At 40.1% G+C, this 26,233-nt stretch overlaps 2 protein-coding genes across 4 annotated transcripts; one reads left to right on the forward strand and one right to left on the reverse strand.

The window, feature by feature from the left end:
* Positions 1 to 1,009: 1,009 nt before the first annotated feature.
* Positions 1,010 to 19,150, reverse strand: Tmem263 (transmembrane protein 263). 3 transcript variants are annotated; one of them, XM_032910353.1, is made up of 4 exons: positions 18,851 to 19,007; positions 17,802 to 17,882; positions 10,930 to 10,996; positions 1,010 to 4,057 (listed from the first exon to the last, which is right to left on the reverse strand). In XM_032910353.1, the coding sequence occupies exons 3-4, from the start codon at positions 10,988 to 10,990 to the stop codon at positions 3,771 to 3,773; spliced, it is 348 nt and encodes a 115-aa protein (XP_032766244.1). In that variant the 5' UTR covers positions 10,991 to 10,996; positions 17,802 to 17,882; positions 18,851 to 19,007; the 3' UTR covers positions 1,010 to 3,770. The 3 variants fall into 3 exon arrangements, with proteins under 3 accessions (XP_032766244.1, XP_032766236.1, XP_032766251.1); XM_032910345.1 differs by lacking the exon at positions 17,802 to 17,882 and having other exon boundaries at positions 18,851 to 19,150; XM_032910360.1 differs by lacking the exon at positions 18,851 to 19,007 and having other exon boundaries at positions 17,802 to 18,643.
* A 209-nt stretch (positions 19,151 to 19,359) lies between these two features.
* Positions 19,360 to 24,159, forward strand: Fhl1 (four and a half LIM domains 1). Its single transcript, XM_032910373.1, has 2 exons — positions 19,360 to 19,531; positions 22,402 to 24,159. Exon 2 carries the CDS (start codon positions 22,969 to 22,971, stop codon positions 23,809 to 23,811), a length of 843 nt encoding a protein of 280 aa, XP_032766264.1. The 5' UTR covers positions 19,360 to 19,531; positions 22,402 to 22,968; the 3' UTR covers positions 23,812 to 24,159.
* The last annotated feature ends 2,074 nt before the right edge of the window (positions 24,160 to 26,233 follow it).

Raw genomic sequence — 26,233 nt, forward strand, 5'->3', positions numbered from 1 at the left:
AAAAATGTTAAGACCAGATGTTGGCAGCTGTAGCCTAGTGACAGAGTGCATGCTTCACCCTGAATTCAATCACAGTTGTATACTTGAATATATACATACATGTGTGTTAGAGAGAGAATGTGTTTCAGTCAGTGTAGCACAAGATGAGAGGCATCACTGGTCTACCTAAGAAGCAGGAGTTCATCCTCAGTGTGGCGGTGAACCTCTAGGCCTTTGTCCTGGTTAAGTAATGCATGCACTTTCTCACTTTCTCACGGAAGGCCTGGAAACATTACAGGCTACAAGGTCCTCTACAGTTACCTGTCAACTGTGAAGTGGTTAGTAACAGGCAAGTGGCCAGGAATGAAGCTGTGAGAGGTCAGAAGTGGAGATAAACATCAGCACCACTTGCATTGCTGTGGCATTTAGGGTTGTAAATGAGATTGTCACAGAGAGGCAACTAAGATGTAGAAAGTGACTAATGAATTTGGAAAAGGGCAATCACTGGTTGACCTTGTCAAGAGTGACTGGTGGAGCAGGAAAGTAAGAAGGCAATGCAGAGTGGGTTGATATGGATGGAAGAGGAGGGCTTGGGACACATGTCAGCAAGGCACGTGGGACATTAGAACCTAAGTTAGGTTTAATTCCTAGAACTCACATAAGAAATGCAGTGTGGAGTGGGCTTGGGGTCCCTGCAGCAGCAATCTTAAGTGGCTCCTTAACTACATGCAATAGAAAAGTGTTTCCTAGGACTCACTCCTCAGCGCTCACACTTTAGTGTGCCTAAGAACAACCCACAAAGGTTGTTAAACAGACTAAACCAACTGAGAGGACAAAACCGAAACATATGAATTTTCAGACTTTTGGTTGTGTGTTTGTACTTTATGGTTGTGTCTACATCCATATCATGTTTTTAAAAGTACCATACAAAGCCAGACAGCACTTCCTCAACTGCTGTGTAATCTCAACTTTTAAGATGATCCTGTTTACAAATTCCCTTTATTTCTGTAGATCTTTATGAAACATTCCATCTTTGCAGATCATAGTCCTTTATTATCAGATTCGGGTGTTCTTTCCCATCCCTTTAATACAAAAATCCCCGCATTATGCAATCAGGTATTTTCATCTGACATTTCACTAAATACAGTATTCATGTCAACATTATTTGATCAGTCATTCAAGTGGGTCACACAAATTTATCTTCACTGTGACAAAACCCACTCAAAAAAGGAGCCGAATAGCAGAAACCTCCAGGTGTACACAACAAAGTGAACTAGTCCTGTTTAACAGGTCAGATTGCTAGTCTACGCAAATAAAGTAGAAGAGACTCAGGTGTATAGCTGTACACATCATCAAATTGCAAGTTCATCTCAGTTAGAACTACAGCTACCTGTACATCTGTACAGTTCTCTGCTATTGTTGTAAAAGCCCCTCTGAACCACATTGTACTTCAGCATTTAAGACAATTGAGAAAATTTACCACTTGTCTTTTCTGTAGCAGAAAATAATTACAGCCATTTTTCCTCAAGTGATCTTAAAGACAAGCAAAGTTGAAAATAAATATGCAAGCATATAGTATACTAAGCCTACACGTAGACTAATTCAGGTACAAAGCATAGCAGAGCCTCTAAGTTAGAAATACAAACCAGCAATGAATCAAGAAATTCTTCTAAATAGCAGGACTCGAGTTCTCCAATACCATTACTTAGATCACTGAGAATTAATTTTGGAATTTAAAAAATACCATTTGTTAAGACATTTCACCAGATCTACCAACAAATGTCTCTTAAATGATATTGCATGAAATAAATGACCATTTAATTCCTTCTAAATTTAATTCAATGATTTTAAGTTTTCTATAAACATAAAGTTCCAAGAACATTTGTAGATTTGCTTGACAGTCCTGCTGTTATTTATGAATGCTTTTTAAATTTATATTTTTAATCCAACTGTTGGTCCACATTACTAATAGAATCCTCTTAAAGAGTTCCCAACATTTGAACCTACATATTTGGGGGATCTTCTCCTGCTTTCAGGTACACTACATTTTGACTTATGTCAAGGCACCGCTCCCTTCCTCTCTCCAGGGAGTTAGAAGGGGCAGAATTGAGACAGACTTCTAGTTTTAGGTATAAAGAAAATTAAGATTTTTTTTCAGGCTTAGATTATAAGATAAATGCCAAATATATTTGTCATTTATAAATTTCCATAAACGAAGCATTAAGACAAAAAGAATTGAACTTTTGAGTTACATCCTGTGAGAATGAATGAGCTATGGTAACACATTGAGACACAACACACTTACCATCCACATTAAAACCGTCAGTTCCCTCCCTGAGCCTGGCTTGAGAAAGGGTAAGTCTACAGTACTGCGTGACAGTCTACAGTACTGCGTTAGAGGGCTCTAAGAGAGCATGTTTTTAAGCCAGGAATAAATTTCACTGCAGATGCAGTTCAGTTGGTTCAGTACTTGCCTACTCTGCATGCCACCCTGGGCTCCATCCCCAATATCACATAAACCAAGCATGGTGTCTCATGGCTGCAATCTCAGAACTTGGGAGGTGAAAACAGAATTAGAAGCTCCAGGATATCCTCAACTACATATCCAGTTCAAGACCAGCCTGGGCTTTATAAGATCCCATCTCAAAAAAGAAAAAAAAAAAAAAAAAAAAAACCTGTATATGTTACTGAAAGAACTTATCTACTTTTTTTTTTTTTTTTAAATTCAAAGCCAATGTATGGAGCCCGTCTCGTTCATTTGAAGAGTCAATCCTCATATATTAATGGTTGATTTTATTGTATTTTTAAAGGAATTACTACGGATAATTTAAGACATCCTAAAGAAAGAATAAGCATGAAGGATTATCTTGGATTCCTCAGATAATTATAAGAATTTAAAAATTAATATTTATGCCTTCTCGCTATGAAAACTTGCCACACAGCTTTGCTGAGCTAAGAGCTGTTCATAGATACTGTGGGGTGTATCAGTGATGGGAGAGCAGTGATGGGAGCGTGAACCCACCTCCTACAGCTCCGCTGTGCTTCATGTTGGCTACTCACACAGCCAACAAGCGCTAGCTTACCACCGACACCAGGAGACTCTACCTCAACACTCCTGAGATTGTTAGAGGAAACTAGTTTTACAACCTTTAAAGAATTCACTGATAATTATATGAACTGCACATATTTAAGGTTATTAGAAAAGATGTTTTCTTTTGTAAGGCATCAATGATTAAACAAATAGAATGCTTATCTAACCAAAAAAACAATTAACACTATCATAAAACCATTTGTCTTCTAAACTTTTGAATTCCTGCTACTTTTCTGCCATTTTAAATAAGAAAGCCTCTTGGCCTAAACCACTATAGTTATAAAAAACTAAGACATCTGAAACTATTAGGCACATCAAAGGTACAGTTTATGTAGTTCGAGTCCCTTTGTAAGGGTCAGATGAGTTACCTGGCACACTGTACACATGGGACTGTAAAGTCATCTACTAAGTTGAACTTTCACATTTTTTAGTCAAACTGAAAGACTTAGAGCAAATATTTAAACATACCATATCTTCAGTTACAACTGAGCAAGTGTAACATTTTACCAGATAAAAAGCTGAACTTAAGGATGAGAAGCCTTCATATACTGTGGTAGCATTGGTCTCCTCCTGGTTTAGATGCAGCCAGTCACCAATACTTTCAACACAGCAGTTTAGCGGTTGACTTGGTTGTAGTCTGTAATTGAGCTGTTCAATGCCACTGGCATCATATGCTGTGGAGAGCAAGTGTACTCCTCTCTCAATCAGACTTGTCTTTCTTCTTTCCTGATAAGGGCACTTTGTTTACAACAGCAGACCCAACCGCTGTCACACCTCCAGCCACAGCAGACACACCTCCTTTCACCAGCCCTATTCCCATGGAAGGCACAGTTGTAACAGCTGTTTTGGTCACTTCCAGACTCTTTCCACCAATCCAAGCCACACCACCAATGGTGGCACCAACAGCTCCCTTTGTAACACTGAAGATACCTCCAGTCACACGAGACAACATGCCTGGCTGCTGCTGTGGGTGATCTTTCATTGACCCTAATGAGAGAAAATGGTATGACAGTCAAATGTAAGTCTTTCTAAGAACATTTCAAATCCTTAAGTAACCTTCTCACAACTAGCAGCTTAATCTGATAAACTCCACTATGCTGATTGAACAGTAGGGAGCTCTTGCCTGAATACAGTTGCAGATGTCTTATATTATACCTTGGTCCACAACTAAGTCTTTTGAAGCAAGGTCTTGTTAACATAGTTCACACTTTCCTCAAACTCACAATTTTCCTACCTCTGCCTCACAAACACTGAGATTATAGGTATGCACCACCACACATAGTATTGTATAGCAATTTACTCTGAGATGAAAATCTTCCATTTTGAAGGGAAGCTGGTTAAGGTAAGACACAGCATGTTTTATTAAAAGGAAGGTAAAAGTTCCATTCTACATTGAAGCTCCTTAAGCTCGGAAAGTAAATCAGAACAGCTTCAGGAAGTTCCTGAAACTGACCTGATTCACTAGGCCTCTCCTTCTCCAAGCAGATATAAACTATATGGACTAGTTAAAGACATTCAGATAAGCTGAGGCATCTGAAAGAAGCAGAGAACAGCTGAGCTACCTAAGAGGGACACTCTTCAACCTGTTGCGCTCCCTACAGACTGTAGAGTGTGCTCCACATTTCTAGCTTCAGTGAGCTGTCACCCACACTGGAGTGGACTTTAGTGATGCAGCTATCTTTGAATCACTTCTACTCCTGTAAGTAACCCCAATTAAACTTATTGGCTAGCCAAGTTGAACTCTGGTATATCAATAGTAGAATAAGTAGACATGTATCTATATCTATGTCTTATCCATAAAAGGAATTTTTTAAAAAAGAAATATTGTAGAGACTAAACCACTTTGTATAATATAATCTTATTTTAAAAGATGCATTTTAAATGTCTCTTTGATTTGCAGTTTTGCTAATAAAATTTTACCCTAAAAAGTATGAAAAAATAAAATATAAACATATATAGCCTTCAATTTCTTATTCAATATGCAGTTACTAATTACCAAAATAATCATTTTCATATAATATGGTTCTGAAGGTACTCAGGTGATCTCTAAGGACTTTGAGGAGTGGGGACACATGGTAAAAAATCTCCTTCAAAATATTATTAAAATGACATTGTCTTTTCACTTTATTCTCTCACAAATCTATAACCAAGAGTTCCAGAAATTAGATGGTGTAAAGCACAAAAGACAATTGCAAAAGCAGCTGTAGGAATGTGCCTGTCTTCTCGCCAAACAGTTATGAGGTTTATAAAAATGTACAAACAGTATCAATAGGTAACAAATCTCTTATTTGAAAGTTCTAAAATTGAGCTTTTATAAGACACAAGGCACAAATTCATCTTAAGACTTATTTTTCATTGCTTGGAAACTTTACATTCTAACTGGGGCAGTCTTGCTGATTTTTCTAAATAGTGCACCAGGCAGGAAATAGCACTCAGAATTAACAATTGGAACTACATGATACATGCACAGCACAAGAAACTATAAGAAGAGCAAACAGCCCACAGAACAGAAGAACATCTGCTAGCTATATATCAGAGAACGAATATCCAGATTTTATTTTCTTAAAGTTCAAAAAAACTACACACACACACACACACACACACACACACACACACACACACACACACAAAACATTAACCAAAGTGTCTGATATCCTTATTCCACAGAAGCAATGTAAATTACACCTACTGTGAGATACCATCTCACCCAAGTAAGAATTGCTAGCATCAAAACTAATAAGGTCAGTTGCAGTGGCACAAGCCTTTAATCCCAACACTCAGGAAGCAGAGCCTATATCTGTGTACTTATTTTCCACTTTAACATACAATGTATCATTATGGAATTTGCAATCAAAATTGGTTCTATCTGATTTCCCCCATCAACATACCAAGTTCCAGAACAGCCAGACAAAGAGAGACCCTTGTCTCTAACAAACAGAAATTTAACTAATAGCCAATGTTGGTGAGGAAAGAGGAAACCCTGTTCATTGTTTGAAGGAATGCAAATCAGTACAGCCATTATGTGTGAAGGTCTCTCAAAAAATTGAAATAGAATTATTGTATGACCCAGCTATGCCATTCCTGGGCACATCTTCAAAGATAGCATATACCATAACATGGTATACGCATATCAATGTTCACTGCTACTCTATCTATAACAGCAAAGAAATGGAACCGGCGTGGATGCCCATCAGGGATGATATTGAAAATGTGGTACATATACACAATGAAAATATATTCAGCTGTAAAGAAAAATGAAATTTCAAAATGTGCAGGAAAATGAATGGATTTGGAAAGTATTAAGCTAGGTGATGCAAACTCAGAAAGAAGTAATTGCATATTCTCTTACATATTTGGATCCTAGCTTTAATATACATGTGAGAGGAAATGCAGATTAGTCCTAAAAATCTAAAACAGATCAAAACAGGTCAAAAGAGATGGTAAGGAAAAGGGGACATGAAAGCAAAGGAACACATGTGGCCTGGAAAACAGAAAGGAGATGAGAAAGGAAGTGGGACATGGGGGAAGGAAAATCAGCTAAAACAAATTTTGCTTAAAAATTCCATTTAGATTTAAATGTAATTTAATTTAAAAATTGTATTTAGATATGAAAACAAATATTAAAAACCAACAAAATACTACACATATAAGATATATATTTACTGCTAAATTTGTTTTTAAAACACAAATATTAAAACTACTATGCATAATAAATTTTAGGTTTTTAAATGGCTTAAAAATAAAAGACTTAATATATTAGTTACAAAATGATATAAAATTAGGGGTTGGGGATTTAGCTCAGTGGTAGAGAGCTTGCTTAGCAAGCTCAAGGCCCTGGGTTCGGTCCTCAGCTCTGGAAAAAAAACAAAAAACAAAACAAAAACAAAATATAAAATTATAAACATATAGCAAAACTAAATATTAATTATAAAATTATATAAAATTCAGAGTGCTGAGACAGCAAGACTGCCTCAGTTTGAGGGTAGACGAGGCTACATAAGATGACCTTGTCTCAAGCTTAAGTCTACGTGGATCAAACCAGATACACTCAAACTAATAGAAGAAAAAGTGGGGAAGCATCTCGAACACATGGGCACTGGAGAAAATTTCCTGAACAAAACACCAATGACTTATGCTCTAATATAAAGAATCGACAAATGGGATCTCATAAAACTGCAAAGCTTCTGTAAGGCAAAAGCCACTGTCAGGACAAAACAGCAACCAATAGATTGGGAAAGATCTTTACCAATCCTACAACTGATAGAGGGCTTATATCCAAAATATACAAAGAACTCAAAAGTTAGACCACAGGAGACAAATAACCCTTATTAAAAAAATGGGGTTCAGAGCTAAACAAAGAATTCACAGCTGAGGGCTGGGGATTTAGCTCAGGTAGAGCGCTTACCTAGAAGCGCCAAGGCCTGGGTTCGGTCCCCAGCTCCAAAAAAAAAAAAGAAAAAAAAAAAAAAGAATTCACAGCTGAGGAATGCCGAATGGCTGAGAAGCACCTAAAGAAATGTTCAACATCTTTAGTCATAAGGGAAATGCAAATAAAAACAACCCTGAGATTCCACCTCACACCAGTCAGAATGGCTAAGATCAAAAACTCAGGTGACAGCAAATGCTAGTGAGGATGTGGAGAAAGAGGAACACTCCTCCATTGTTGGTGGGATTGCAGACTGGTACAACCATTCTGGAAATCAGTCTGGAGGTTCCTCAGAAAATTGGATATTGAACTACCTGAGGACCGAGCTATACCTCTCTTGGGCATATACCCAAAAGATGCCCCAACATATAACAAAGACACATGCTCCACTATGTTCATAGCAGCCTTATTTATAATAACCAGAAGCTGGAAAGAACCCAGATGCCCTTCAACAGAGGAATGGATACAGAAAATGTGGTACATCTACACAATGGAATATTACTCAGCTATCAAAACAATGACTTTATAAAATTCATAGGCAAATGGATGGAACTGGAAAATATCATCCTGAGTGAGGTAACCCAATCACAGAAAAACACACATGGTATGCACTCATTGATAAGTGGATATTAGCCCAAATGCTTGAATTGCCCTAGATGCACAGAACACATGAAACTCATGAGGGATGACCAAAATGCAAATGCTTCACTCTTTCTTTAAAGGGGGAACAAGAATACCCTTGGCAGGGAATAGGGAGGCAAAGATTAAAACAGAGGCAGAAGGACCACCCATTCAGAGCCTGCCCCACATGTGGCCCATACATATACAGCCACCCAATTAGATAAGATGGATGAAGCAAAGAAGTGCATGCCGACAGGAACCAGATGTAGATCTCTCCTGAGAGACACAGCCAGATTACAGCAAATACACAGGCGAATGCCAGCAGCTAACCACTGAACTGAGAACAGGACCATCGTTGAAGGATTCAGAGAAAGGACTGGAAGAGCTTGAAGGGGCTCGAGACCCCATATGAACAACAATGCCAACCAACCAGAGCTTCCAGGGACTAAGCCACTACCCAAAGACTATACATCCCTGGACTCTAACTTCATGGGTAGCAATAAATAGCATAGTAAGAGCACCAGTGGAAGGGAAAGCCCTTGGTTCTGCTAAGACTGAACCCCCAGTGAACATGATTGTTAGGGGGAGGGCGGCAATGGGGGGAGGATGGGGAGGGGAACACCCATATAGAGGGGGAGGTAGAGGGGGGAAGGGTTAGGGGGATGTTGGCCTGGAAACTGGGAAAGGGAATGACAATCGAAATGTAAATAAGAAATACTCAAGTCAATAAAGATTAAAAAAAAAAAAAAAAAGATGACCTTGTCTCAAAAAATACATATGCTTAACTTTATTATAATACAAAATCTTTTCCTAAAGATAATGATTGGGGAATGAGGGCACATACTTGTCAGAGAGAGACTGGATCTCCAAAGAAAACAAAGAGTTGAGTCTTTTGTTTTGTTTTGAAAACAGAGTCTCACTATGTAACCCTGGCTGTCCTGGAACTCACTATGTAGACCAGGCTGGTCTCCAACTCAGAGATCTGCTTGATTCTGCTTCCTCAGTGCTGTGATGAAAGACATGTACCACTACACATGGTTAACAAGTTTTTAAAAATCAAGACACAGAAATAGAAACATACATCCAAAATATATATATATATATATATATATTTGTAAATTTCATATAACCAGAGTATATAATAAAGTCATACAAATTGTTCTTTTAAAAAAAAAAAGCAAAAAGCTAAGCTAATAATTTTCAGATTATTCTACCTCTAAACTAAATTAAACCAATTACATAGTTCTTCCTCATTCATGGTATGGTGGAGGAGGGGCTCAATATGTAGCCAAGCTATGAACTTGATGTCCTCTGGCTTTTATGTCACCATGCTAGGATTACATGTGCCAGTCGCCATGGCAGACAAGTGCATCCTTTAGGCTTACCTGTAAGATTTTTATTTTTATTTGTATTTATATCTTCCCAGAAATTTGATTTGCAATTAATAATATAGGAAGAAACATTCAGACAGGGAAAACAGAACTGGGAAGAAATGCAATACCTAAAGTTAGTCCAGGAATCAACATGCAGTCCCCCAAGGAGATCATTATTTATATCAAGCTTAGAGGTGGATATTAGCCCAAAAGCTCAGAGTACCCAAGATACAATTCACAGACCACATAAAGCTCAAGAAGAAGGAAGACCAAAATGTGGATGTTCCAGTCCTTCTTCGAAGGGGGAACAAAATGCTCACAGGAAGAAATATAGGGACAAAGAATGGAGCAGAGACAGAAGGAAAGGCCATCCAGAGACTGCCCCACCTAAGAATCCATCCCATATGCAGCCACCAAACCCAGTTACTATTGCTGATGCCAAGAAGGGTATGCTGACAGGAGCCTGATATGGATGTCTCCTGAGAGGCTCTGCCAGAGCCCTACTGATAGAGATGAGGATGCTTGCAGCTAATCATTGGGGACCCCAATGGAGGAGTTAAAGACTGAAGGAGATAAAGGGGTTTGCAAACCATAGGAAGAACAACAATATCAACCACCCAGATCCCCCAGAGTTCCCAGGGACTAAACCACCAACTAAAAAGTGCACATGAAGGGACCCATGGCTCCAGCCACATATGTAGCAGAGGATGGCATCAATAGGAGGAGAAGCCCTTGGTCCTGTGAAGGTTCATTTCCCCAATATAGAGGAATGCCTGGGTGGAGAGGTGGAAAGGGGTGGGTAGGAGGGGGAGCATCCTCATAGAAGCAGGTAGAAGAGGATGGGAGAGGGGGGAACTGGGAAAGAGGATAACACTTGAAATGTAAATACATAAAACATCCAATAAAAAAAATAAAGCCTATACCAAAACTACAAGTAAATTAAGACGACAGTCATTTTCTGTACAGAGTTAGGACACCAGGGGAGAGGAGACAATAGTGTTTCCAAGACTTTTAGAAGCAAATAAGAGTAACTCATGTCAATTTTCAAGCTAAAATAGTTAGGATTCAGAAAGACAAATTAAGCAGAGCCCAAGATCATATATGAACAAAGAGAGCAGTATCAATTATACCATAATAAATGATAAGAATTTTTTAACTCTCAAATCTTCAATTAGGTGTGTTCATATTCAGGACAAATAAAAAGATGCTTATGCTTGAGAAATGGCCTTAACGTACGACAAGATAATAAGCCTTAAGTAATAGAAATTGTGTTTCTACACACCAAGGTCTGTATTTTCTTATTAAAGGCTCAATTATTTTTGGAATATGTCCATTGACCATATAAAGGCTATGATTCTTTAAATTTAATTTTGTAAAAGGATCAGCTATTTAATTTACTACCATATTCCTTCCATTCCTAGTGTTGGGTACATGCTTACCTTCTGGGGGTTCATCGCTAAGGTAAGAGGGGATTTCTTGATTTTTATCTGCCTGATTCATGATCACCTATAAAACAAAACATATTTCAGAGTAAGACTACCACTTCTTGCATGCTGTGTTAAATCAACTTAATTGTATTTAGATAAAGACATTTTAACGTCCGCACCAGAGAGTAACTCATCCTATCTCCTACTGAAACTGTACAGTTTACAAAAGCCCTGAAATTACACCGAGGGACAACATCCACCTTATCAGCAGCACTGACGGAGTGCAGCAGTGCTGACACAGCTTCCCTTCGTTGTTTCACTGTGGCACTCCAACCCAAACAGAACATTGCTGGGAAAAGAGAGCTGGACAGTAATCAAAAGCAAGGAAAATAAGACCCTCCTCTGAACACATAACACACCTCATCTGAATCAGTAAGACATGAGTGTTTTGTGTCTCTTATAGTTATACACAGAAATAGTGAAAGAATTGAAAACCTGTGGAAGTACATAAACTATGATTAATTCTCAGTAAAGATAGGAAAGAAATTTAAGAACTTAATACTCTACTAAGTAAAAGAAAAATAAACATGACTAAGTAAAGGCAAGACAAGACTGACCTAAACCTGACTATATGATATCTTGCTTGGACAGAAAACTAGGATTGTGATTCCAGCAGTCAAATAAATATTTTTCCTGTGTCTCTAAGGCCTTACAGTCAACCAAGTGTTGCCCCATGTCTCTAAGGACTAAGTTATTATATCCATGCATAAACAACAGATATTCTAAAGGATACTGTGCAGATGCTGAGCAGATGGCTCAGTCAGTCAAGTGCCTACCACACAAACACTGAGAACTTCAGGTCTGAATCCCAATACACACTTTAAAAGAAAAAACTCAGAATCTGGTATCTGCTTGTACCCAGACGTGCTGAGGAAGCTGAAGGTCTGTGAGGCTTCAGCGGGAGACCATGTCTCACAGACAGTAAGACGGAGAGCTGACTGGAACACAGCAAATGCTTGCCTCTGGCTCTGCATGCACTCAGATGCATGTGCTACCCACCCGCAGGCCATCTTATACACGCAAACGTGCACACACAGACACAAAATGAAGACTTTAAAAAGGCATTGTGAGAATGTACGGTGAACTTTAATACACTGATTAGCAAGTAGTGATTAAGTACCATCTAAATCACTAAACCCTGTTCCAGGTACAAAGGGCACTGCACAGGGCACTAGTCACACTAGTTGGGGAGGACAATATATTAATACTATAGTATATGTCAACAGTGCTAAAAGCTATCGACCTGGAGGAATGGAAAAGAAGAAAATGTGGTGTTCTAAATAGAGAATCTGTGAAGGTTCCATTTCAGGTGCATCCCACAAGAGGAAAAGCATCAGCTATTTAAATGAAGAGTCCTCAAAAAGGAAAAACAGCAAGAAAAAGGGCCCTGAGGTGAAAGCTTACCAGGAGCAGCAAGAAACAGAGCTAATAAAGAATGGAGAGACTACATCAAAGGGCAATAAGAGATGGAATCCCTAAATGTGGTCTGCAGCATACAAGCCCCTGCAGCCAATGGTGGAGACGGCTTTTAGCAGAGTGAGTTGGAGAACCGGTGAGACACACTGATCAGGGTAAAGAGGTGTTCTGGTTTACAGTTTTAAATATTAAAACAGGTGTGGGGGCTTAGGCCTGGAATCCTAGCACTCAGGAAGTTAAGGCTGGCAATCCTAGGCTACCCAGCTATGTCCTACCTAAAAAAATAAAGGAAGGAGGAAGAGGAGGAGCGGGAGGGGGAGGGGGGAGGGGAAGGTACTACTTTCCCGACTACTGAGGAAAGAACACATGGTAGGAAAGCTCAAGCAGAAGCAGAGAGACCTGTCACACTGTATTTCAACAGTCCAAGCTGAGAAACCAAGGAAAACTGAAGACAGGTATAGGTGGCAGAACAGACTGTAAAAATAGAGACTTTAAAAGGTAATTTTCATTGTATGTAATACACCTTGCTATAACTTTACAACCTAAATCCTAAACAGACACCAGTGGGCCCTAACATCCACCACATAAATCATGTAGTGGTAATTATTTTTCGGTTGCTCTGGTAAAAGTGCTGACTCAAGGCACTAATCTGCCCTACCTTGTGAATTTAGCACACCATTTCATATGATTAAAGAAGTAACAATAAACGTATGTAATCTTGCACAAAAAGAAACAAAAGAATATCAGTTGGTTCTTTGTTCCAAGTCAAAATTCTCAAGTAACTTGACTTAATTAGAAAACTTTCTCAAACTAGAAAGCTACGTTTATTTCTATTTATATCTATAAACATGGTAAAACATAACAAATTATACTGCATAGTGTCCAAGACTCTAGTTTTAGAAAGCCTAAGTTTGAATCCCCACTGATATAAAATATAAGACAAAGGAAAAATAACTTTAAGAGATTTAAAATAGAAACTAAGATATTCCAGCCCTAACCCTAAAATGAGAATATTATTTAACAGATTCTAAAGCAAAACATGCAGAAAATCCTGGGAAAATATGTGTGTTCCTTCTGTGGGGGGAAAAACCTATTATATGGCCATTTTCTTCTCCTAACAGACTGTTACTTTGGGAGAATTCTGTGTAAAATCTTCATTACATTCCGCTATAGAACACACAAATCTATAAACATATACCTATATACATAGAAATTCATGGTCAATTGCTGATGGCCGACATGATCAATAAAAGTTATGATAATCTATATAGAAATGCAAAAGTTATATGCATACTGACATCCCCCCCCCTTTCTTAGGCGGAGTCTCCTATGTGGCCAAAGCTGACCTGAAACTCAAGCACTGCCTCGATCTCACAAGTGACGGGATCATAGGCATGTGCCTCCACTCCCAAGTTCATCTTATATATTTTAACTGGAATTCAAAATATATGAGAATGTGATTTGTGATTCCAACCATACTCATTTCAAGTGTCCAACTTGCAAATTCCCTGCTAATGGCTTTATATTTTCCATCTACTAAAGAACCTTTGCCCCCCAAGAGATGGAGTTTTTCTGCATCACAACCCTGGCGGTCCTAGAACTTGCTTTGTAAACCAGGCTGACCTCAAACTCACAGAAATCCATTGCCTCTGCCTCCCAAGTGCTTGAATTAAAGGCATGTACCACCACCATGCCCAGCTAGAGAACACACACACACACACACACACACACACACGCACACACACACATACATATACATATATATATACATATATCTTTCTTACATCCAAAATAGAATACTACCACTTCTTATAGGTCACAGTTGCCTTATAGACATAGACATTAATCTAAACAACATGAGCTGACTCTATCCTTCTGTGGATAGGCAATAAAGAAACCATGTGCAGAATAACAATGCCATCTGTGCTTTAAGAAACTAGCTATGATTTGTCTATCACCAGGTAGGGAGTCTCTGCTACAAGTTTTCAATACCATTAATTCTGTCATGCTTTCCTTGTTGTGAAGGACTATATCCCCACAGGTCCTTGAGCCAAATTAAACCCCTCCTCCTTTAAAAAAAGCAACTAGCTAAAAATCTTTAGCACATATAAGGGAACGCCAGCAGAGTGAATTAAATAGACAGCCTATAGAAAGCCTTTGCCAACTAGACATCAGAGGACTAATATCCAGACTATATATAAAAATAAAACACCAAAAGAACAAATAGTATAACCAATAAGGTGGGCAAGTGAACTGAACAGCTACCAAAAGAACTACAAGTAACCAATATATGCATTAAAAAGTACTCAATATCCTTAGTCACCAAGGAAATGCTAATCAAAACTGTAGATTCCTTCTCACACCAATCAGAATGGCTATCTTCAAGAAAACAAAAACAGGGGTTGGGGATTTAGCTCAGCGGTAGAGCGCTTGCCTAGCATGCGCAAGGCCCTGGGTTCGGTCCCCAGCTCCGGAAATAAGTATCTCCTCTAGGAAAGCACTCTCTACTCTGCCTATCTTTTTACTTTACTTTGATTTCTTCATAGCTTAATATCTATTTTATATGTATCCCTATTAGAATATAAGGCCTGTGAGAACAAGGGTTTGAGGTTTCTTCACTATTTCATCTTCAAGTCCTTAACGTCTGATATAGTCAAATACTTGAATTTCTGTATAAAGCCAACTTGGGTATTAAAACAAGCTTATCAGGAAAATCTAGTTGGTTAGATTTCTACAATGAGCAACTAAGTATGCAGAAATGATCATCAAGATGGTATACATTTAAAAAAACATTTCACTGAGGGGCTTCTAAACAAGTTGTATTTTAGACACCTTCAAAACATCCACAGACGTTATACGAGATGCCTTCAGGGAATCCACAGAAGTATTCACTTGGCAATTGTACTTAAGAAGCTGAGACAGTCTGAGACAAGTTGAGGTTTACAATTGCTTTAAGTGATGAGGTAATCTATGGAGGGTGGGTGACGTGCTCATTATATTGGATGGACTTACACCTTCATTAGATGGTAGTTAAGAGTCAGCTCAAGAAGAGAATTAAGCAAAAACAAACCTTCAAATGAATAGTCAGTATTCATTGAATAGTATAAATTCATAGAGAGCAAGAAAGGAATTTGTAAGATTCCTAAAGTTTCCTACAAATTTAATGCAGACATTAAAACAACCTATCAAGATCAAGTACTAGAAGTATTAATTAAATCAGATTAGTATAAAAGACTAGTATCAAATGATCTGGTTATTTTTACGATGCACACAAAAAGATTGAATCCTAAAGTTTTAACTAAAGTTGCAAGTAGGAACCCAGGTGTCCTGCAACCCTGTAATCACAGCACCCTGGAGACTGAAGCAGGGCTGTCATGAGCGAGGTCAGCTTGGTGATGCAGTGAGCTCTAGACTAGGCAAAGTTAGAAAACAAAACTGTTATCTCAAAAAGAAATAATATAAAAACTTACCCCTTTGATAAGAAAAATATTTTATGTGTTTGGCCTATGTGCACAAATGTATGTATGTGCACCATGTGCATACACTGCCCATGAAGACCAGAAAAGGCATTCGACCCTTGAGAACAGGAGTCACAGTTGATTGTAAGCCTCTGTGTGGGTGCTGGGAGTTGAACCCCTAGTCCGCTACAAGGGCAGCCAGTTCTCTTAACTACTCAGCCATCTCTCCAGCCTCCCAAATTATTAATTTGTGTACAATGCATGTGTTCTAAACTCACCGAGCCATTGGTTTAACATACACAAACCCTCCTAACCTGTGTCCTGTTATGCATTTAAACAATACAGGTACTGCTCTCTCCTAAAACTCATTCAAGTGGGAATACACTGTTTAAGCAAATGCTTTGATCATTCCTTAAGAAGCAAAATATATTAATATATATCTGCTTTTTAGGAGCTCATGATGCATACAAGTTTCTAGTTTTAAAAAAAGTTTTCCTAAAGAAGGCACTGATGGCAACAGCCTTTAGATCAAAGCAAAGGACTTCCTTTATTTTACATACATAATTAGTTTAATCTTTCAGTCCTGGCATGGATAAACCATTATAATATCAACAATAAAAGACTTCTTTAATACAGACTGTATAACATGATAGCAAAAATAGGAAAGGGATAATTCTTATCTAGTACAAAATAATACAGCAGCTGGCAAATATATTGAGCAAATATCAATACCACTATTCCCTGGAGGGGAATTTACTCCAATAATAGAAACAAGCAACCAAACACCTGTTGGAAACCTTTCCTTCTCTTATATGTGTGGGTTTTTTAAGAAAAAGTAAAACCACTGATGCCGTTTGTGGGTTTCAGGAACATTTTATATACAAACTTAATTTTAGGTCACAAAGAAAACAAGATCAAAAAAAATGTTTTTTTTAAAACCCTCTAAAACTAAAGTAAGTTAACAGTAAAAAGCTCAATTACAAAATATAGTGTGCAACACTTTACCTTGGAAGTCACTTTAAACATTTGTTACACAAGTAACAGGCTTCCTATATAAGAAAAAGACTAAGCTAGGCATGGTGGCTGGCCCATAATCTCAGCCCTCATGAAGCTACAACAAGATCAAGGTCAAGGCCAGCCTAGCTCTAGAATGAGAATCTATCTAAGGAGGGAGGAATTCTTCTCCATGTGCTATATGGAAACTGGCATGTTCTCATTCCTTCGCCAATTAACTCTGAGGCATGTCAAAAGTACACACATACTCACAAGCAAGACATCACCTGCTGGTCTTTATGTTTCTGCAGCTAACAATACTGACCACTGCTTGTATAAAAGGCGGCTCCTGCCATAAGTTAACGCAAATAGACTACAAGCAAGGCACTGAGTTTGGCAAAGAAGAAAAATTCATCAATGAAAGTTTAAAAATCCCACACAAAGTGACAAAAAACGAGTCTCAAAGGAGAAATTTTAAGTATTTTTCTTAAAAGAAACATGAAATAGGATTAAAATATTCTGCCAAGCCCCAGAACCAGTACTTCTGTCATCCTCACTAAAATACACTTAATCTGTTCAATAGATCCTGGCATCCCTACTTTGTGCCAGATCTTGTTGAGACAATGAATGAACATACATAAAGACCATGCTCTTAATGTGTGTAATCTGATACAATATCATCAGACTGTAGGAAAAGGGCAGAGACTCAAGGACTGAAACAGGAAATGTCAAGATTTCCCAGAAGTAAAAAAAAAAAAAAAAAAAAAAAGTCATTGAACACTTAACTTTTGAATTTACATGTAAAAATCACTTCAACTTTTCAAATGATGTTTTCATTGAACTTAGTTTCTGGTATAAGTGCTATCACAAAGAACAAAAAGATGAAAGTGAAAAATGAAAGCAGACATATATGAGTTTATTAAACGTTGCTAAAGCAAGAATGGAAAACACACTTACCTGTTGGTGTGATAGCCCTTGAGCGACAACTAGAAGTTTCAGGCACTAACCAATAGCAGATACAAATACCCACAATGTTTCCTTTTGGATTAGCAGCGTTCACAAGATACAAAAGACACAATCAAGTAAGATTTCGCTTCCTAGTCTAGGTGTTTCTAACTCTTCCCAGCAGCCCTAGCTCCCCCTCATTGATCCACCTTTAGTCTTTAGGCACAAGCAAGTCTTTCTTTTTTTCCTTAGCAGAGGAGTGACGTGGCAGGAGAGGCAGAAAATGACCCTACAGACTGGTGCTGACTTGGACACCTCCTTCCTCCGCCCCTTCGTTGTCCACCCAGCACACCCTAGCTCCTGCGGAATTCCAACGTTAAGACCGGCTTAAGAGAGGCGATCCAATTTGATCCGGAGTGGAAGCTCTGGGGCTAGTCTAGATGCTGTTTGTTCATGGCAGGCTCGGGGTCGGGTTGAGCCAGGGGTCAGCAGTGACTGCACTGGAGGCTGCTCCAGGACTCCCCAGTGGCTTCTTGACACTGTCAGCGCCCCCACTTCATTCCCACACCTGCGTGTTTAGAACAGGCGTGGGAGTGGAGTTCCCGATTTAGGAAGAGCAGCGGGAATCTCCGCTTGGAGCCGAGCCCTGTGTACTTGAACCCACCGGGACCGTTTATCAACAGGTCAGAAGTTAAGTGGGGCAAGGAAGCTGGGCTCCTCCTCGGATGCCCCATCTCCTCCTCCGCGCCAGCCTGACGCTCAAGGCAAGAGGTCGGACCCAGGCTTCCAGAAGCGACTCCCCTAAACTGCTAACACCGCGTCCGCAAACTCGCGGACCCACTGGGGTGACCCCATACCTCCGTACCACCCCCCAACGACTCCCGCCCATCCCCCCTACCGTTCCGTGTCCCCCAAAAGGCCAGGCTGGAGCGGCCAGGCCCCGGGTCGCGCAGGTGAGGTGCAGATGGGGCTAACGGAAAGGGCCTGGAGTGCAGCCAGCCAGGCCAGCGTCCCTCCAGTCCTCCGGGTCCCGACCCCCGCCACGGGACAGACTCACTCACCGCGGGATCGGGGCCGGGAGCTGCGGCCGGGCGGAGGGAGCGGTGGCACGGAGGACAGCAGAAGCGGCCGGGACAGCAGAGGCCCTGACGCGGCCAGGGGCGGCTACGCGACCCAGATGCTCTCCTCAGGCTCAGGAGTCGGAAGACTCTCCGTCCGAGGCGGCAGCGGCAGCGGCGGCGGCGGCGGCGGCGGCAGCGGCGGCCTCTGGCTGCGGACGTGGCGCCTGACGCGACCCGCCCCCTCCGCAGCCTCCGGAGCTCCCGCCTCCTCCCGCGCCTCGGGTTCCGACGCGCACGCGCGCTCGCGCCCGGACCCCCTCCCGCGCCCACCGGTCGCTCGGCGCGCGCAGCCGTCCCAGCAGCCCCGGGCCCGCCTGCGCGCGCGCCCCACCCGGGGTCTCCCCGCCCCCTCCGCCCCGGCACCCAATCAGAGTGGGCGAGGGGCGCTGCCGGGTGAGGCGCGCGCCTCCGGCCTCGCCCGAGTCTCCAGCCTCTCTGAGGGCTCGAGGGAACTAACGGTTATGGGAATTTAGAACTTCTCCCCTGAGGAGGGCGGCATGGTCGCCAGTGTCTCCCTCTCCATCGCCCAAGGGCTTCAACCTTTAGCTGGTGCCCTAAGGGAGTGACGGGCAGGGCCTTCAGTCAGCCGCTCTCCACGGGGCGCCCTGCGAGCTTAATAGGGTGAGGCGAGGCCTAGTGGGCTTTTTGTTGTTGTTCTTTCTTACAACTGGACTCCTCGAGCATAGAAATCTGTCAGGTTTGCCCTCATCCCACAGCGGGTGCCCAGGCCTTTCAGGGTACCTAGAATTTTGGTAACGAAAAAGGTTGGTTCATCAATGTGAGAAAAGAACTGGAAAGGCAGGAAAACTGTCACTTCCTAACTGGGGCTTCTTCAAGTCTCGAACCCTCCACGTTCTTTCCAGCCTTGGGCCGGGAGAAATTTCTGGTGGGGTCCTGTAAAGTGTTGAGCAGCCTAAGAGGATGCTGTCTGGGAAGTCCTGTGAGTTCAGCCTTTCCTCTGCTTCAGGTGGGAAGCAGGATAGTGAGCTTCCAAGGGGGCTTGTAATAGCTGCCTAGGGAAGCTGTTGGGAAGAAGAGGAGGAGAGACATGGTGGAAAGGCTACCTGACTAGATAAATGCTATTAGCTTTTCCTTGACTCTCAACATCTTAAAAATTATAATAAATCCACCCTAAGCTTTTTGAGAGGACAAAAAGAGACTGTGGGTGTAAAGAGGCATTATAAACTGTGAAATCGTACCAAAATGGGAGATTTTTCTTTTCACAACCTAATTACCAACTGGAAACATACACGGGGCAGAAGATCTCAATTTTTAAGTGAAAGTAACCAGCGTGGTGTAACTGGATAGTAAGTGTTGACAAGTCTCAGAAAAGGGATGCTAACAAAAAAATCCTGAGAGGGAGCTAACCTTGCTTCAGTTCTTAAATAGAATGAACTAGAGCATGGCTTCAGCTTAACTATTATAAATCAATGAATTAAACCCATTCAGCCCACGGTGCTGAAATTACCATGATAATCTTGTGTCACAGAATTTAAAAGGGAATGCAGATCTTATCACTTCACTATGAGATGGATGATTAGGAGAGCCTGAACTGTGTTAGAACTGAGTATCTATCTTTTATTGTCACAGACTCCTGAATTCTTAATAGGATTTTAAGGATTTTTTTTTTTTAGAACTTTCTTTCCAAAGTGACTTACAGTTTTCCTAGTAATTAAGGTTATAATTCAAAGCAATGGTTTATTCTGTTTCCTGAACCAATGAAGGTTCTGGGGAGCTTTGGGCTCCTTCTGAAACTACAAATACAGGTAGTCCCGTATTTCTTATAGATCTGACACCAGTCATTTCTTGCTGTCTCAGTTTCCTTACCTATAATAATGGAATCAGGGCTGGAGAGATGGCCTAGTGGTTAAGAGCACTCACTGCTTTTCCAAAGGTCCTGAGTTCAGTTCCCAGCACCCACATGACAGCTCTGGTAACCATCTGGTACCATCTCTTTAAAAAGAAGAGCATCCCATTCCGTTCCAAACCACTCTTGTCTAGATAAGAATAAGTATGTTGATCTTGACTGAATTGTTTCTATCTTGATGCTATCTTGACTTCAGATACCTCGATGCAACCAGAAGGAACCTCAATGAAATTAGGCCCTATTTATTTTATAGGCTGACCTCCATTATAGTTCTTGATTCTAATACTGTAATATCTTTATTTCTAGATATTTTTAAATGTCTTCAAATAATAAGTTCTTAATGCAGTGACTTAAGGCAAAAAAAATCTTGTAGTATATTATAAATTATAGCTGAGGTTATGACTCAGTTTAGAGCACTTGCCTAGTATTCTCCAGTCTGTACCTCCACCACCTAAAAGAAAGTTAATTCTAGTTTCTTAAGTGCCTGAATTGTTCTCTAATTGGTTACATTCAGAGAGTTAGTTACCTTATTGAGACCCTGGAGTAATTAGAAGTGACATTGCTTAACAGATTAGGGTAGTTAAAATGTTAAGACCAGAAAGTAGCAAGACAGAAGACAAACTGTGAAAGCAAAACACAGATTATTATGCTGTAGCACTGAAGCTGAGTGGTCCAACTGGCTGCCCAGTATAGGAAATTGATCCAGTTCTTTGCATAAATAATTCCCTTTGTTGAGTTGTCATCATCTTCACAGTATTTCTATTGAACTGTTTATGACAAATCAGTGTAAAGGTAACACATTTTTATATTCACTTTGTTATATATATATATATATATATATATATATATATATATTAGGCTACCATCAATGTAAATTATAATACTTTTCTATTCTCACATTCTTACTGGTTTCCAGGTGTAATTACTTGAACTGTTTTGCCTTTCCTTGACCCACTATCCTTTTTCATGTATAGTTTATTCGACACCACTGTTAGTCTGTGTCATGTCATTTCTTTCAATAATGAGGCAAGCGCTATATTCTATATTCATACAAAGAAACTGAAGCAGATAAGTTAAACAATGCGGTCTAGCCTCACAACTGTTGAAGATAAAATTCTACAGTCCAGTTTTGTGATCACAGCCCAAGTTCTAAACCATCATATTATTGTTTGACATGAACCCTCTCTGTATAAATCAGAGTGATCTTGAACTTGCTGTCTAATCCAAGCTGGCCTCAAACTTTGATCTTTCTACGTTCTGGGCTTAAGGTAAAGCCACTGACTCAAAGCACTATATTCTAAGACAGAAAAGCAGTCCCTAAAATCTAGCAAATGGTCCACTGCTATCAGGAGGCTATAAAATTGCTAGGAGCTGGCTTGATATACCTAGGCCTTGGTATTTTCCAGTTAAGTCCAACAGCAAGAGGCAAAGCTACTTAATCATTAATGGTCAAAAAAGTAAAAAAAAAAAAAAAGATGACTTTCTAATATTTGAACCTGAACAAGATCATGAGTACAATCTAAGTCGCCAAATGGAATATACAAAATGAAAATGACAACTAGTAAATGGCTATTGCTTCCTCACCAGTTACAGTTTTACTCATTCTAGCCTTTCCTCTTTATAGGTAAAATCTATGAAGATAACAAACATACAATCACTCCTGATTCAACACGACAGTAAGGCAAGAAGGTTCTAATTCCTTAACTCTCCATCAGAGCATCTAACACAATCCTAAATCCTAATAGCCGTGCCTTACATCCTATTACTGAGATGCCATGCGATTCACTGTGATGTGCATTCTCCATTTCTCCAGTGAGTGATGATCACAGCCTGTTCAGCTTGCAGGAATTCTTGGTGGTTTTTGGCTAAAGTGTGTTAGCAATCCTTTCTGTGTTATCTGTACCATCTGATTCTATGGCATGGAAAGCATGCTGTTAGGTAGAAGATAGACATGAGTAGTGGAGCTAGGAAGAGTGGTCCTAGAAGACAGCCCACAACATCTTCCTGTTTGTACAGCCTAATAATCCCAAACTACAAGCTTCATATCCATCACCCAGCAGACAGCCTAAACTACTATGTATGAGCAAGTATCTCCAGATAACAACTGATAGCTGTTCTCAACTATATCCAACTCATCCCAAATACATCCTATTCTCTGCTCATCCAGCGTGAGGTCCCCATAGAAGATACCATGTCTGAGTTCAAATGCCACCATTGCCGGGAATCCTTGCAAGGTAAAAAGTATGTGCAGAAGGATAACTTCAACTACTGCGTGGAATGCTTTGATGCACACTGTGCCAATATCTGTGCGGAATGCAACAAGCCCATAGGTGCAGACTCCAAGGAGGTGAGTTATAAGGAGCAATTCTGGCACAACACCTGCTTCAAATGTTTCAAGTGCCTTCAACCCTTGGCTACTGAGACCTTTGTAGTCTGGGACAACATGATCCTGTGCAATAATTGTGTCAGTCAACAGGCCCTCTCCAAGTGCAAAGGGTGCCTCAAGGATATTAAGCAAGGAGAGCAGAGTGTGGAATACAAAGGTACCATCTGGCATAAAGACTGCTTTGTCTGCAGCAACTGCAAGGAAGTCATTGGAACCAAAACTTTCTTCCCTAAAGATGAGGGATTCTACTGTGTGGCTTGCTATGACATCTTGTTTACCAAGTATTGTGTGAAATGCAACAAGCCCATCACATCTGGAGGAGTCAGTTACCAGGATCAGCCCTGGCATAGTGAGTGCTTTGTATGTGTTAACTGCTCTAAGGAGCTGAGTGAACAGCGTTTCACTGTTTTGGATGACAAGATTTTTTGCGTGGATTGCTACAAGAACTTTATAGCCAAGAAGTGTGCTGGGTGCAAGAACCCCATCACTGGGTTTGGTAAAGGCTCCAATGTGGTGACCCACGAGACAAATTCCTGGCATGACTACTGCTTCAACTGCAAAGTCTGTTCTGTAAATCTAGCCAATAAGCACTTTGTGTTTCATCAAGAGCAGATATACTGTCCTGAGTGTGCCAAAAAGCTAGCTTGACAAGGGCTCCTATCCTGTAAAATGGCATTTGAACCATGCTTTTTGTCTTTCCTGTTTCTGTGCTGCACCAACCACAGGGGATGAGTGAGCTTTCACCTCTGTGGTGCTACTCCTCTGTCTTTTCTGACATGTTATAGTATTACTCAGCTAAGAACACACAGTGATTGCATTAGGATTCAACAACCTTGCAGCACAGAATCATGTCTCTGTTGTTGCAATGGAAAACAAGTTAGATTGAGTCTACCATGTGAGATCAGAAAAGTGCTAACCATATAGCCACATGATGTGAGAATCATAGGCAATAAACCTTCCACTGAGATGTTCCAGAAAATAAACATTTTGAACTTAGCCATAATTCTCAGCTGACCTTGTCTACATACTAACGTTAGATTGGTCCATATGGATTATTTTCTTCTGCATGTTTCTTATAAATCACAAAAGTGCTACCTATACATGTACCCTATAATGTAAGCAAGAAGCATAGGTGTTCCTATTTTAGAACATGGAAGACAATTTAAACAATATAAGCTGATCTAAGAAAACAAGCCTGTGTCAAAGCATCTTAACAATACTTCTAGAAGCTTACAAAACTAATCATATTTTTTTAAATTAATGATATTTTTGTTTAATAGTGAAATAGTTTGAGTTTGGAAACTTGCATGACAATATCTGAGTATTCCCAGACAGCCATGCAGTTTAGAGATTCATCCTGAGAAGTGACAAACTAAATGGGTAGCCAAGAAATGCAAAGCCATCATCAACATTAATAAGACATTTCAAAGTCAAGACAAATTGAATCCCTTGTAAGAGTTGTTGTCTGCCCTTGGCGCATATATTCAAGAAAACTGCAAAGTTCCTTATGATTTTAGGACTTTTTTTTTTCTTTTTTTTTCGGAGCTGGGGACCGAACCCAGGGCCTTGCGGTTCCTAGGCAAGCGCTCTACCACTGAGCTAAATCCCCAACCCCCTTTAGGACTTTTTCTTAAGTGGTTAGTTAGATCTCTGGGGATATGAGTCAGCTACAATCCTTCATAGGTGATCCTTGGTTACCCTTCCTACTTCTATAAAATATAGGATTGCCCAGCAACTAACTGTATTCTCTGTTGTGATATTACGTATGTAATAAGACAGTGTCAAAGTAAATGAAAATGAGAGTACCTATCATGTTTTTCTAGGGTGGTTATAGATGCTGATGTCACATTTTGTTAGTAGCTGTTATTTAACATTTCAGGGCAGCCTTACAAAAGAAAGGGAAAAGAAGAGCCTCAGCTCTCATCCTGAGACTTCATCGCTACCAAAAAATGTCTTAACTGACAGGCATAAGGTCAATCATTAACCTCAAAAAGTCTCAAAAAGAAGGTAACCGAAACACAGCTAGCTCCTGGTAGCTATGTCTCCTCATGTTGCCTTTCTGTGATTATATGTCCTTTGAGTTGCAAGTAGATTGTTCTCGCATTATCAGAGACTGGAGTGCTGCATTGTAGACTCACTTATGGGCACTATCTCCCCCATATCATCCAACTTTTGCTCTAGACTCTAGGATAATGCTTCTCAACCTATGGGTAAAATGACCTATTTTGCAAGGTTACCTATAATCTCCAGAAAAACATTTATATGATAATGTAACAGTAGTAAAATTACATTCATGAGGTAGCAACAAAAATGACTCTATGGCTGGGGGTCACCACAACATGAGGAGCTATACTAAAGGTATTAGAAAGGTTGAGAACCACTGTTCTAGAGGATCATGAAAAGAAGTAAAGTACTCTGCAAGGAAATCTTGTTGAGCATAATTTTGCAAAGAAAGAGAATCACCTTATGTCTTACATTCTTGTCCTATTGCTGTGATATAAAGCTGACAAAAGCAACTTGAGGGAGAAAGGGCTTTTTCTAACAATTGAGTACATTTATCAAGGAAGTCAAGGCAGGAGAAGCTTGAAGTAGCCAGTAAAATCAATGCTTTCTCCATTTTACATAGTCTAGGATCTCCTGCCCAGTGAGTGACCCTAGTCACAGTTAAAATGGACCTTTCTACATATATTAATATAAAATAATCCCTTACTCATGCCCAAGGATATTCTAGATCCTGTCTAGTTGATCATTACAACTTACCTCACTGATAGACCACCCACCTTATAAAAATATATAAATGTCTCCTCAAAATCTACCCACTAGGCTGTTACCTGCCCCTATTGGGTACATCTTACTAAACTATCTGTAATGGTAATTTTGGCTACATTACTTTGACTCCTGATGGGTCTCGTGTGCACCCACCCAGGAGCTATCTGGATTCAAGAATTAAAAACACACACACACACACACACACACACACACACACACACACGTTAATTTGAATATGCCTTGACTCAAAGGCTGGGCAGTTTTAATCCTCTACCTGTCTAGCATACATTTCCTTCCAGTA

Source organism: Rattus rattus, chromosome 1, assembly GCF_011064425.1.
Source record: "Rattus rattus isolate New Zealand chromosome 1, Rrattus_CSIRO_v1, whole genome shotgun sequence".
Taxonomy (NCBI): Eukaryota; Metazoa; Chordata; class Mammalia; order Rodentia; family Muridae; genus Rattus; species Rattus rattus.

What these genes read in the sequence shown, in the direction of transcription:
- Fhl1 (XM_032910373.1), top strand. Translation starts at nt 22,969, where the DNA reads ATGTCTGAGTTCAAATGCCACCATTGCCGGGAATCCTTGCAAGGTAAA.
- Tmem263 (XM_032910345.1), bottom strand. Translation starts at nt 10,990, where the DNA reads ATGAATCAGGCAGATAAAAATCAAGAAATCCCCTCTTACCTTAGCGAT. An exon ending in TAGCGATGAACCCCCAGAAG is followed by an intron (nt 4,058 to 10,929) that starts GTAAGCATGTAC and finishes TTCTCTCATTAG; the next exon opens with GGTCAATGAAAGATCACCCA.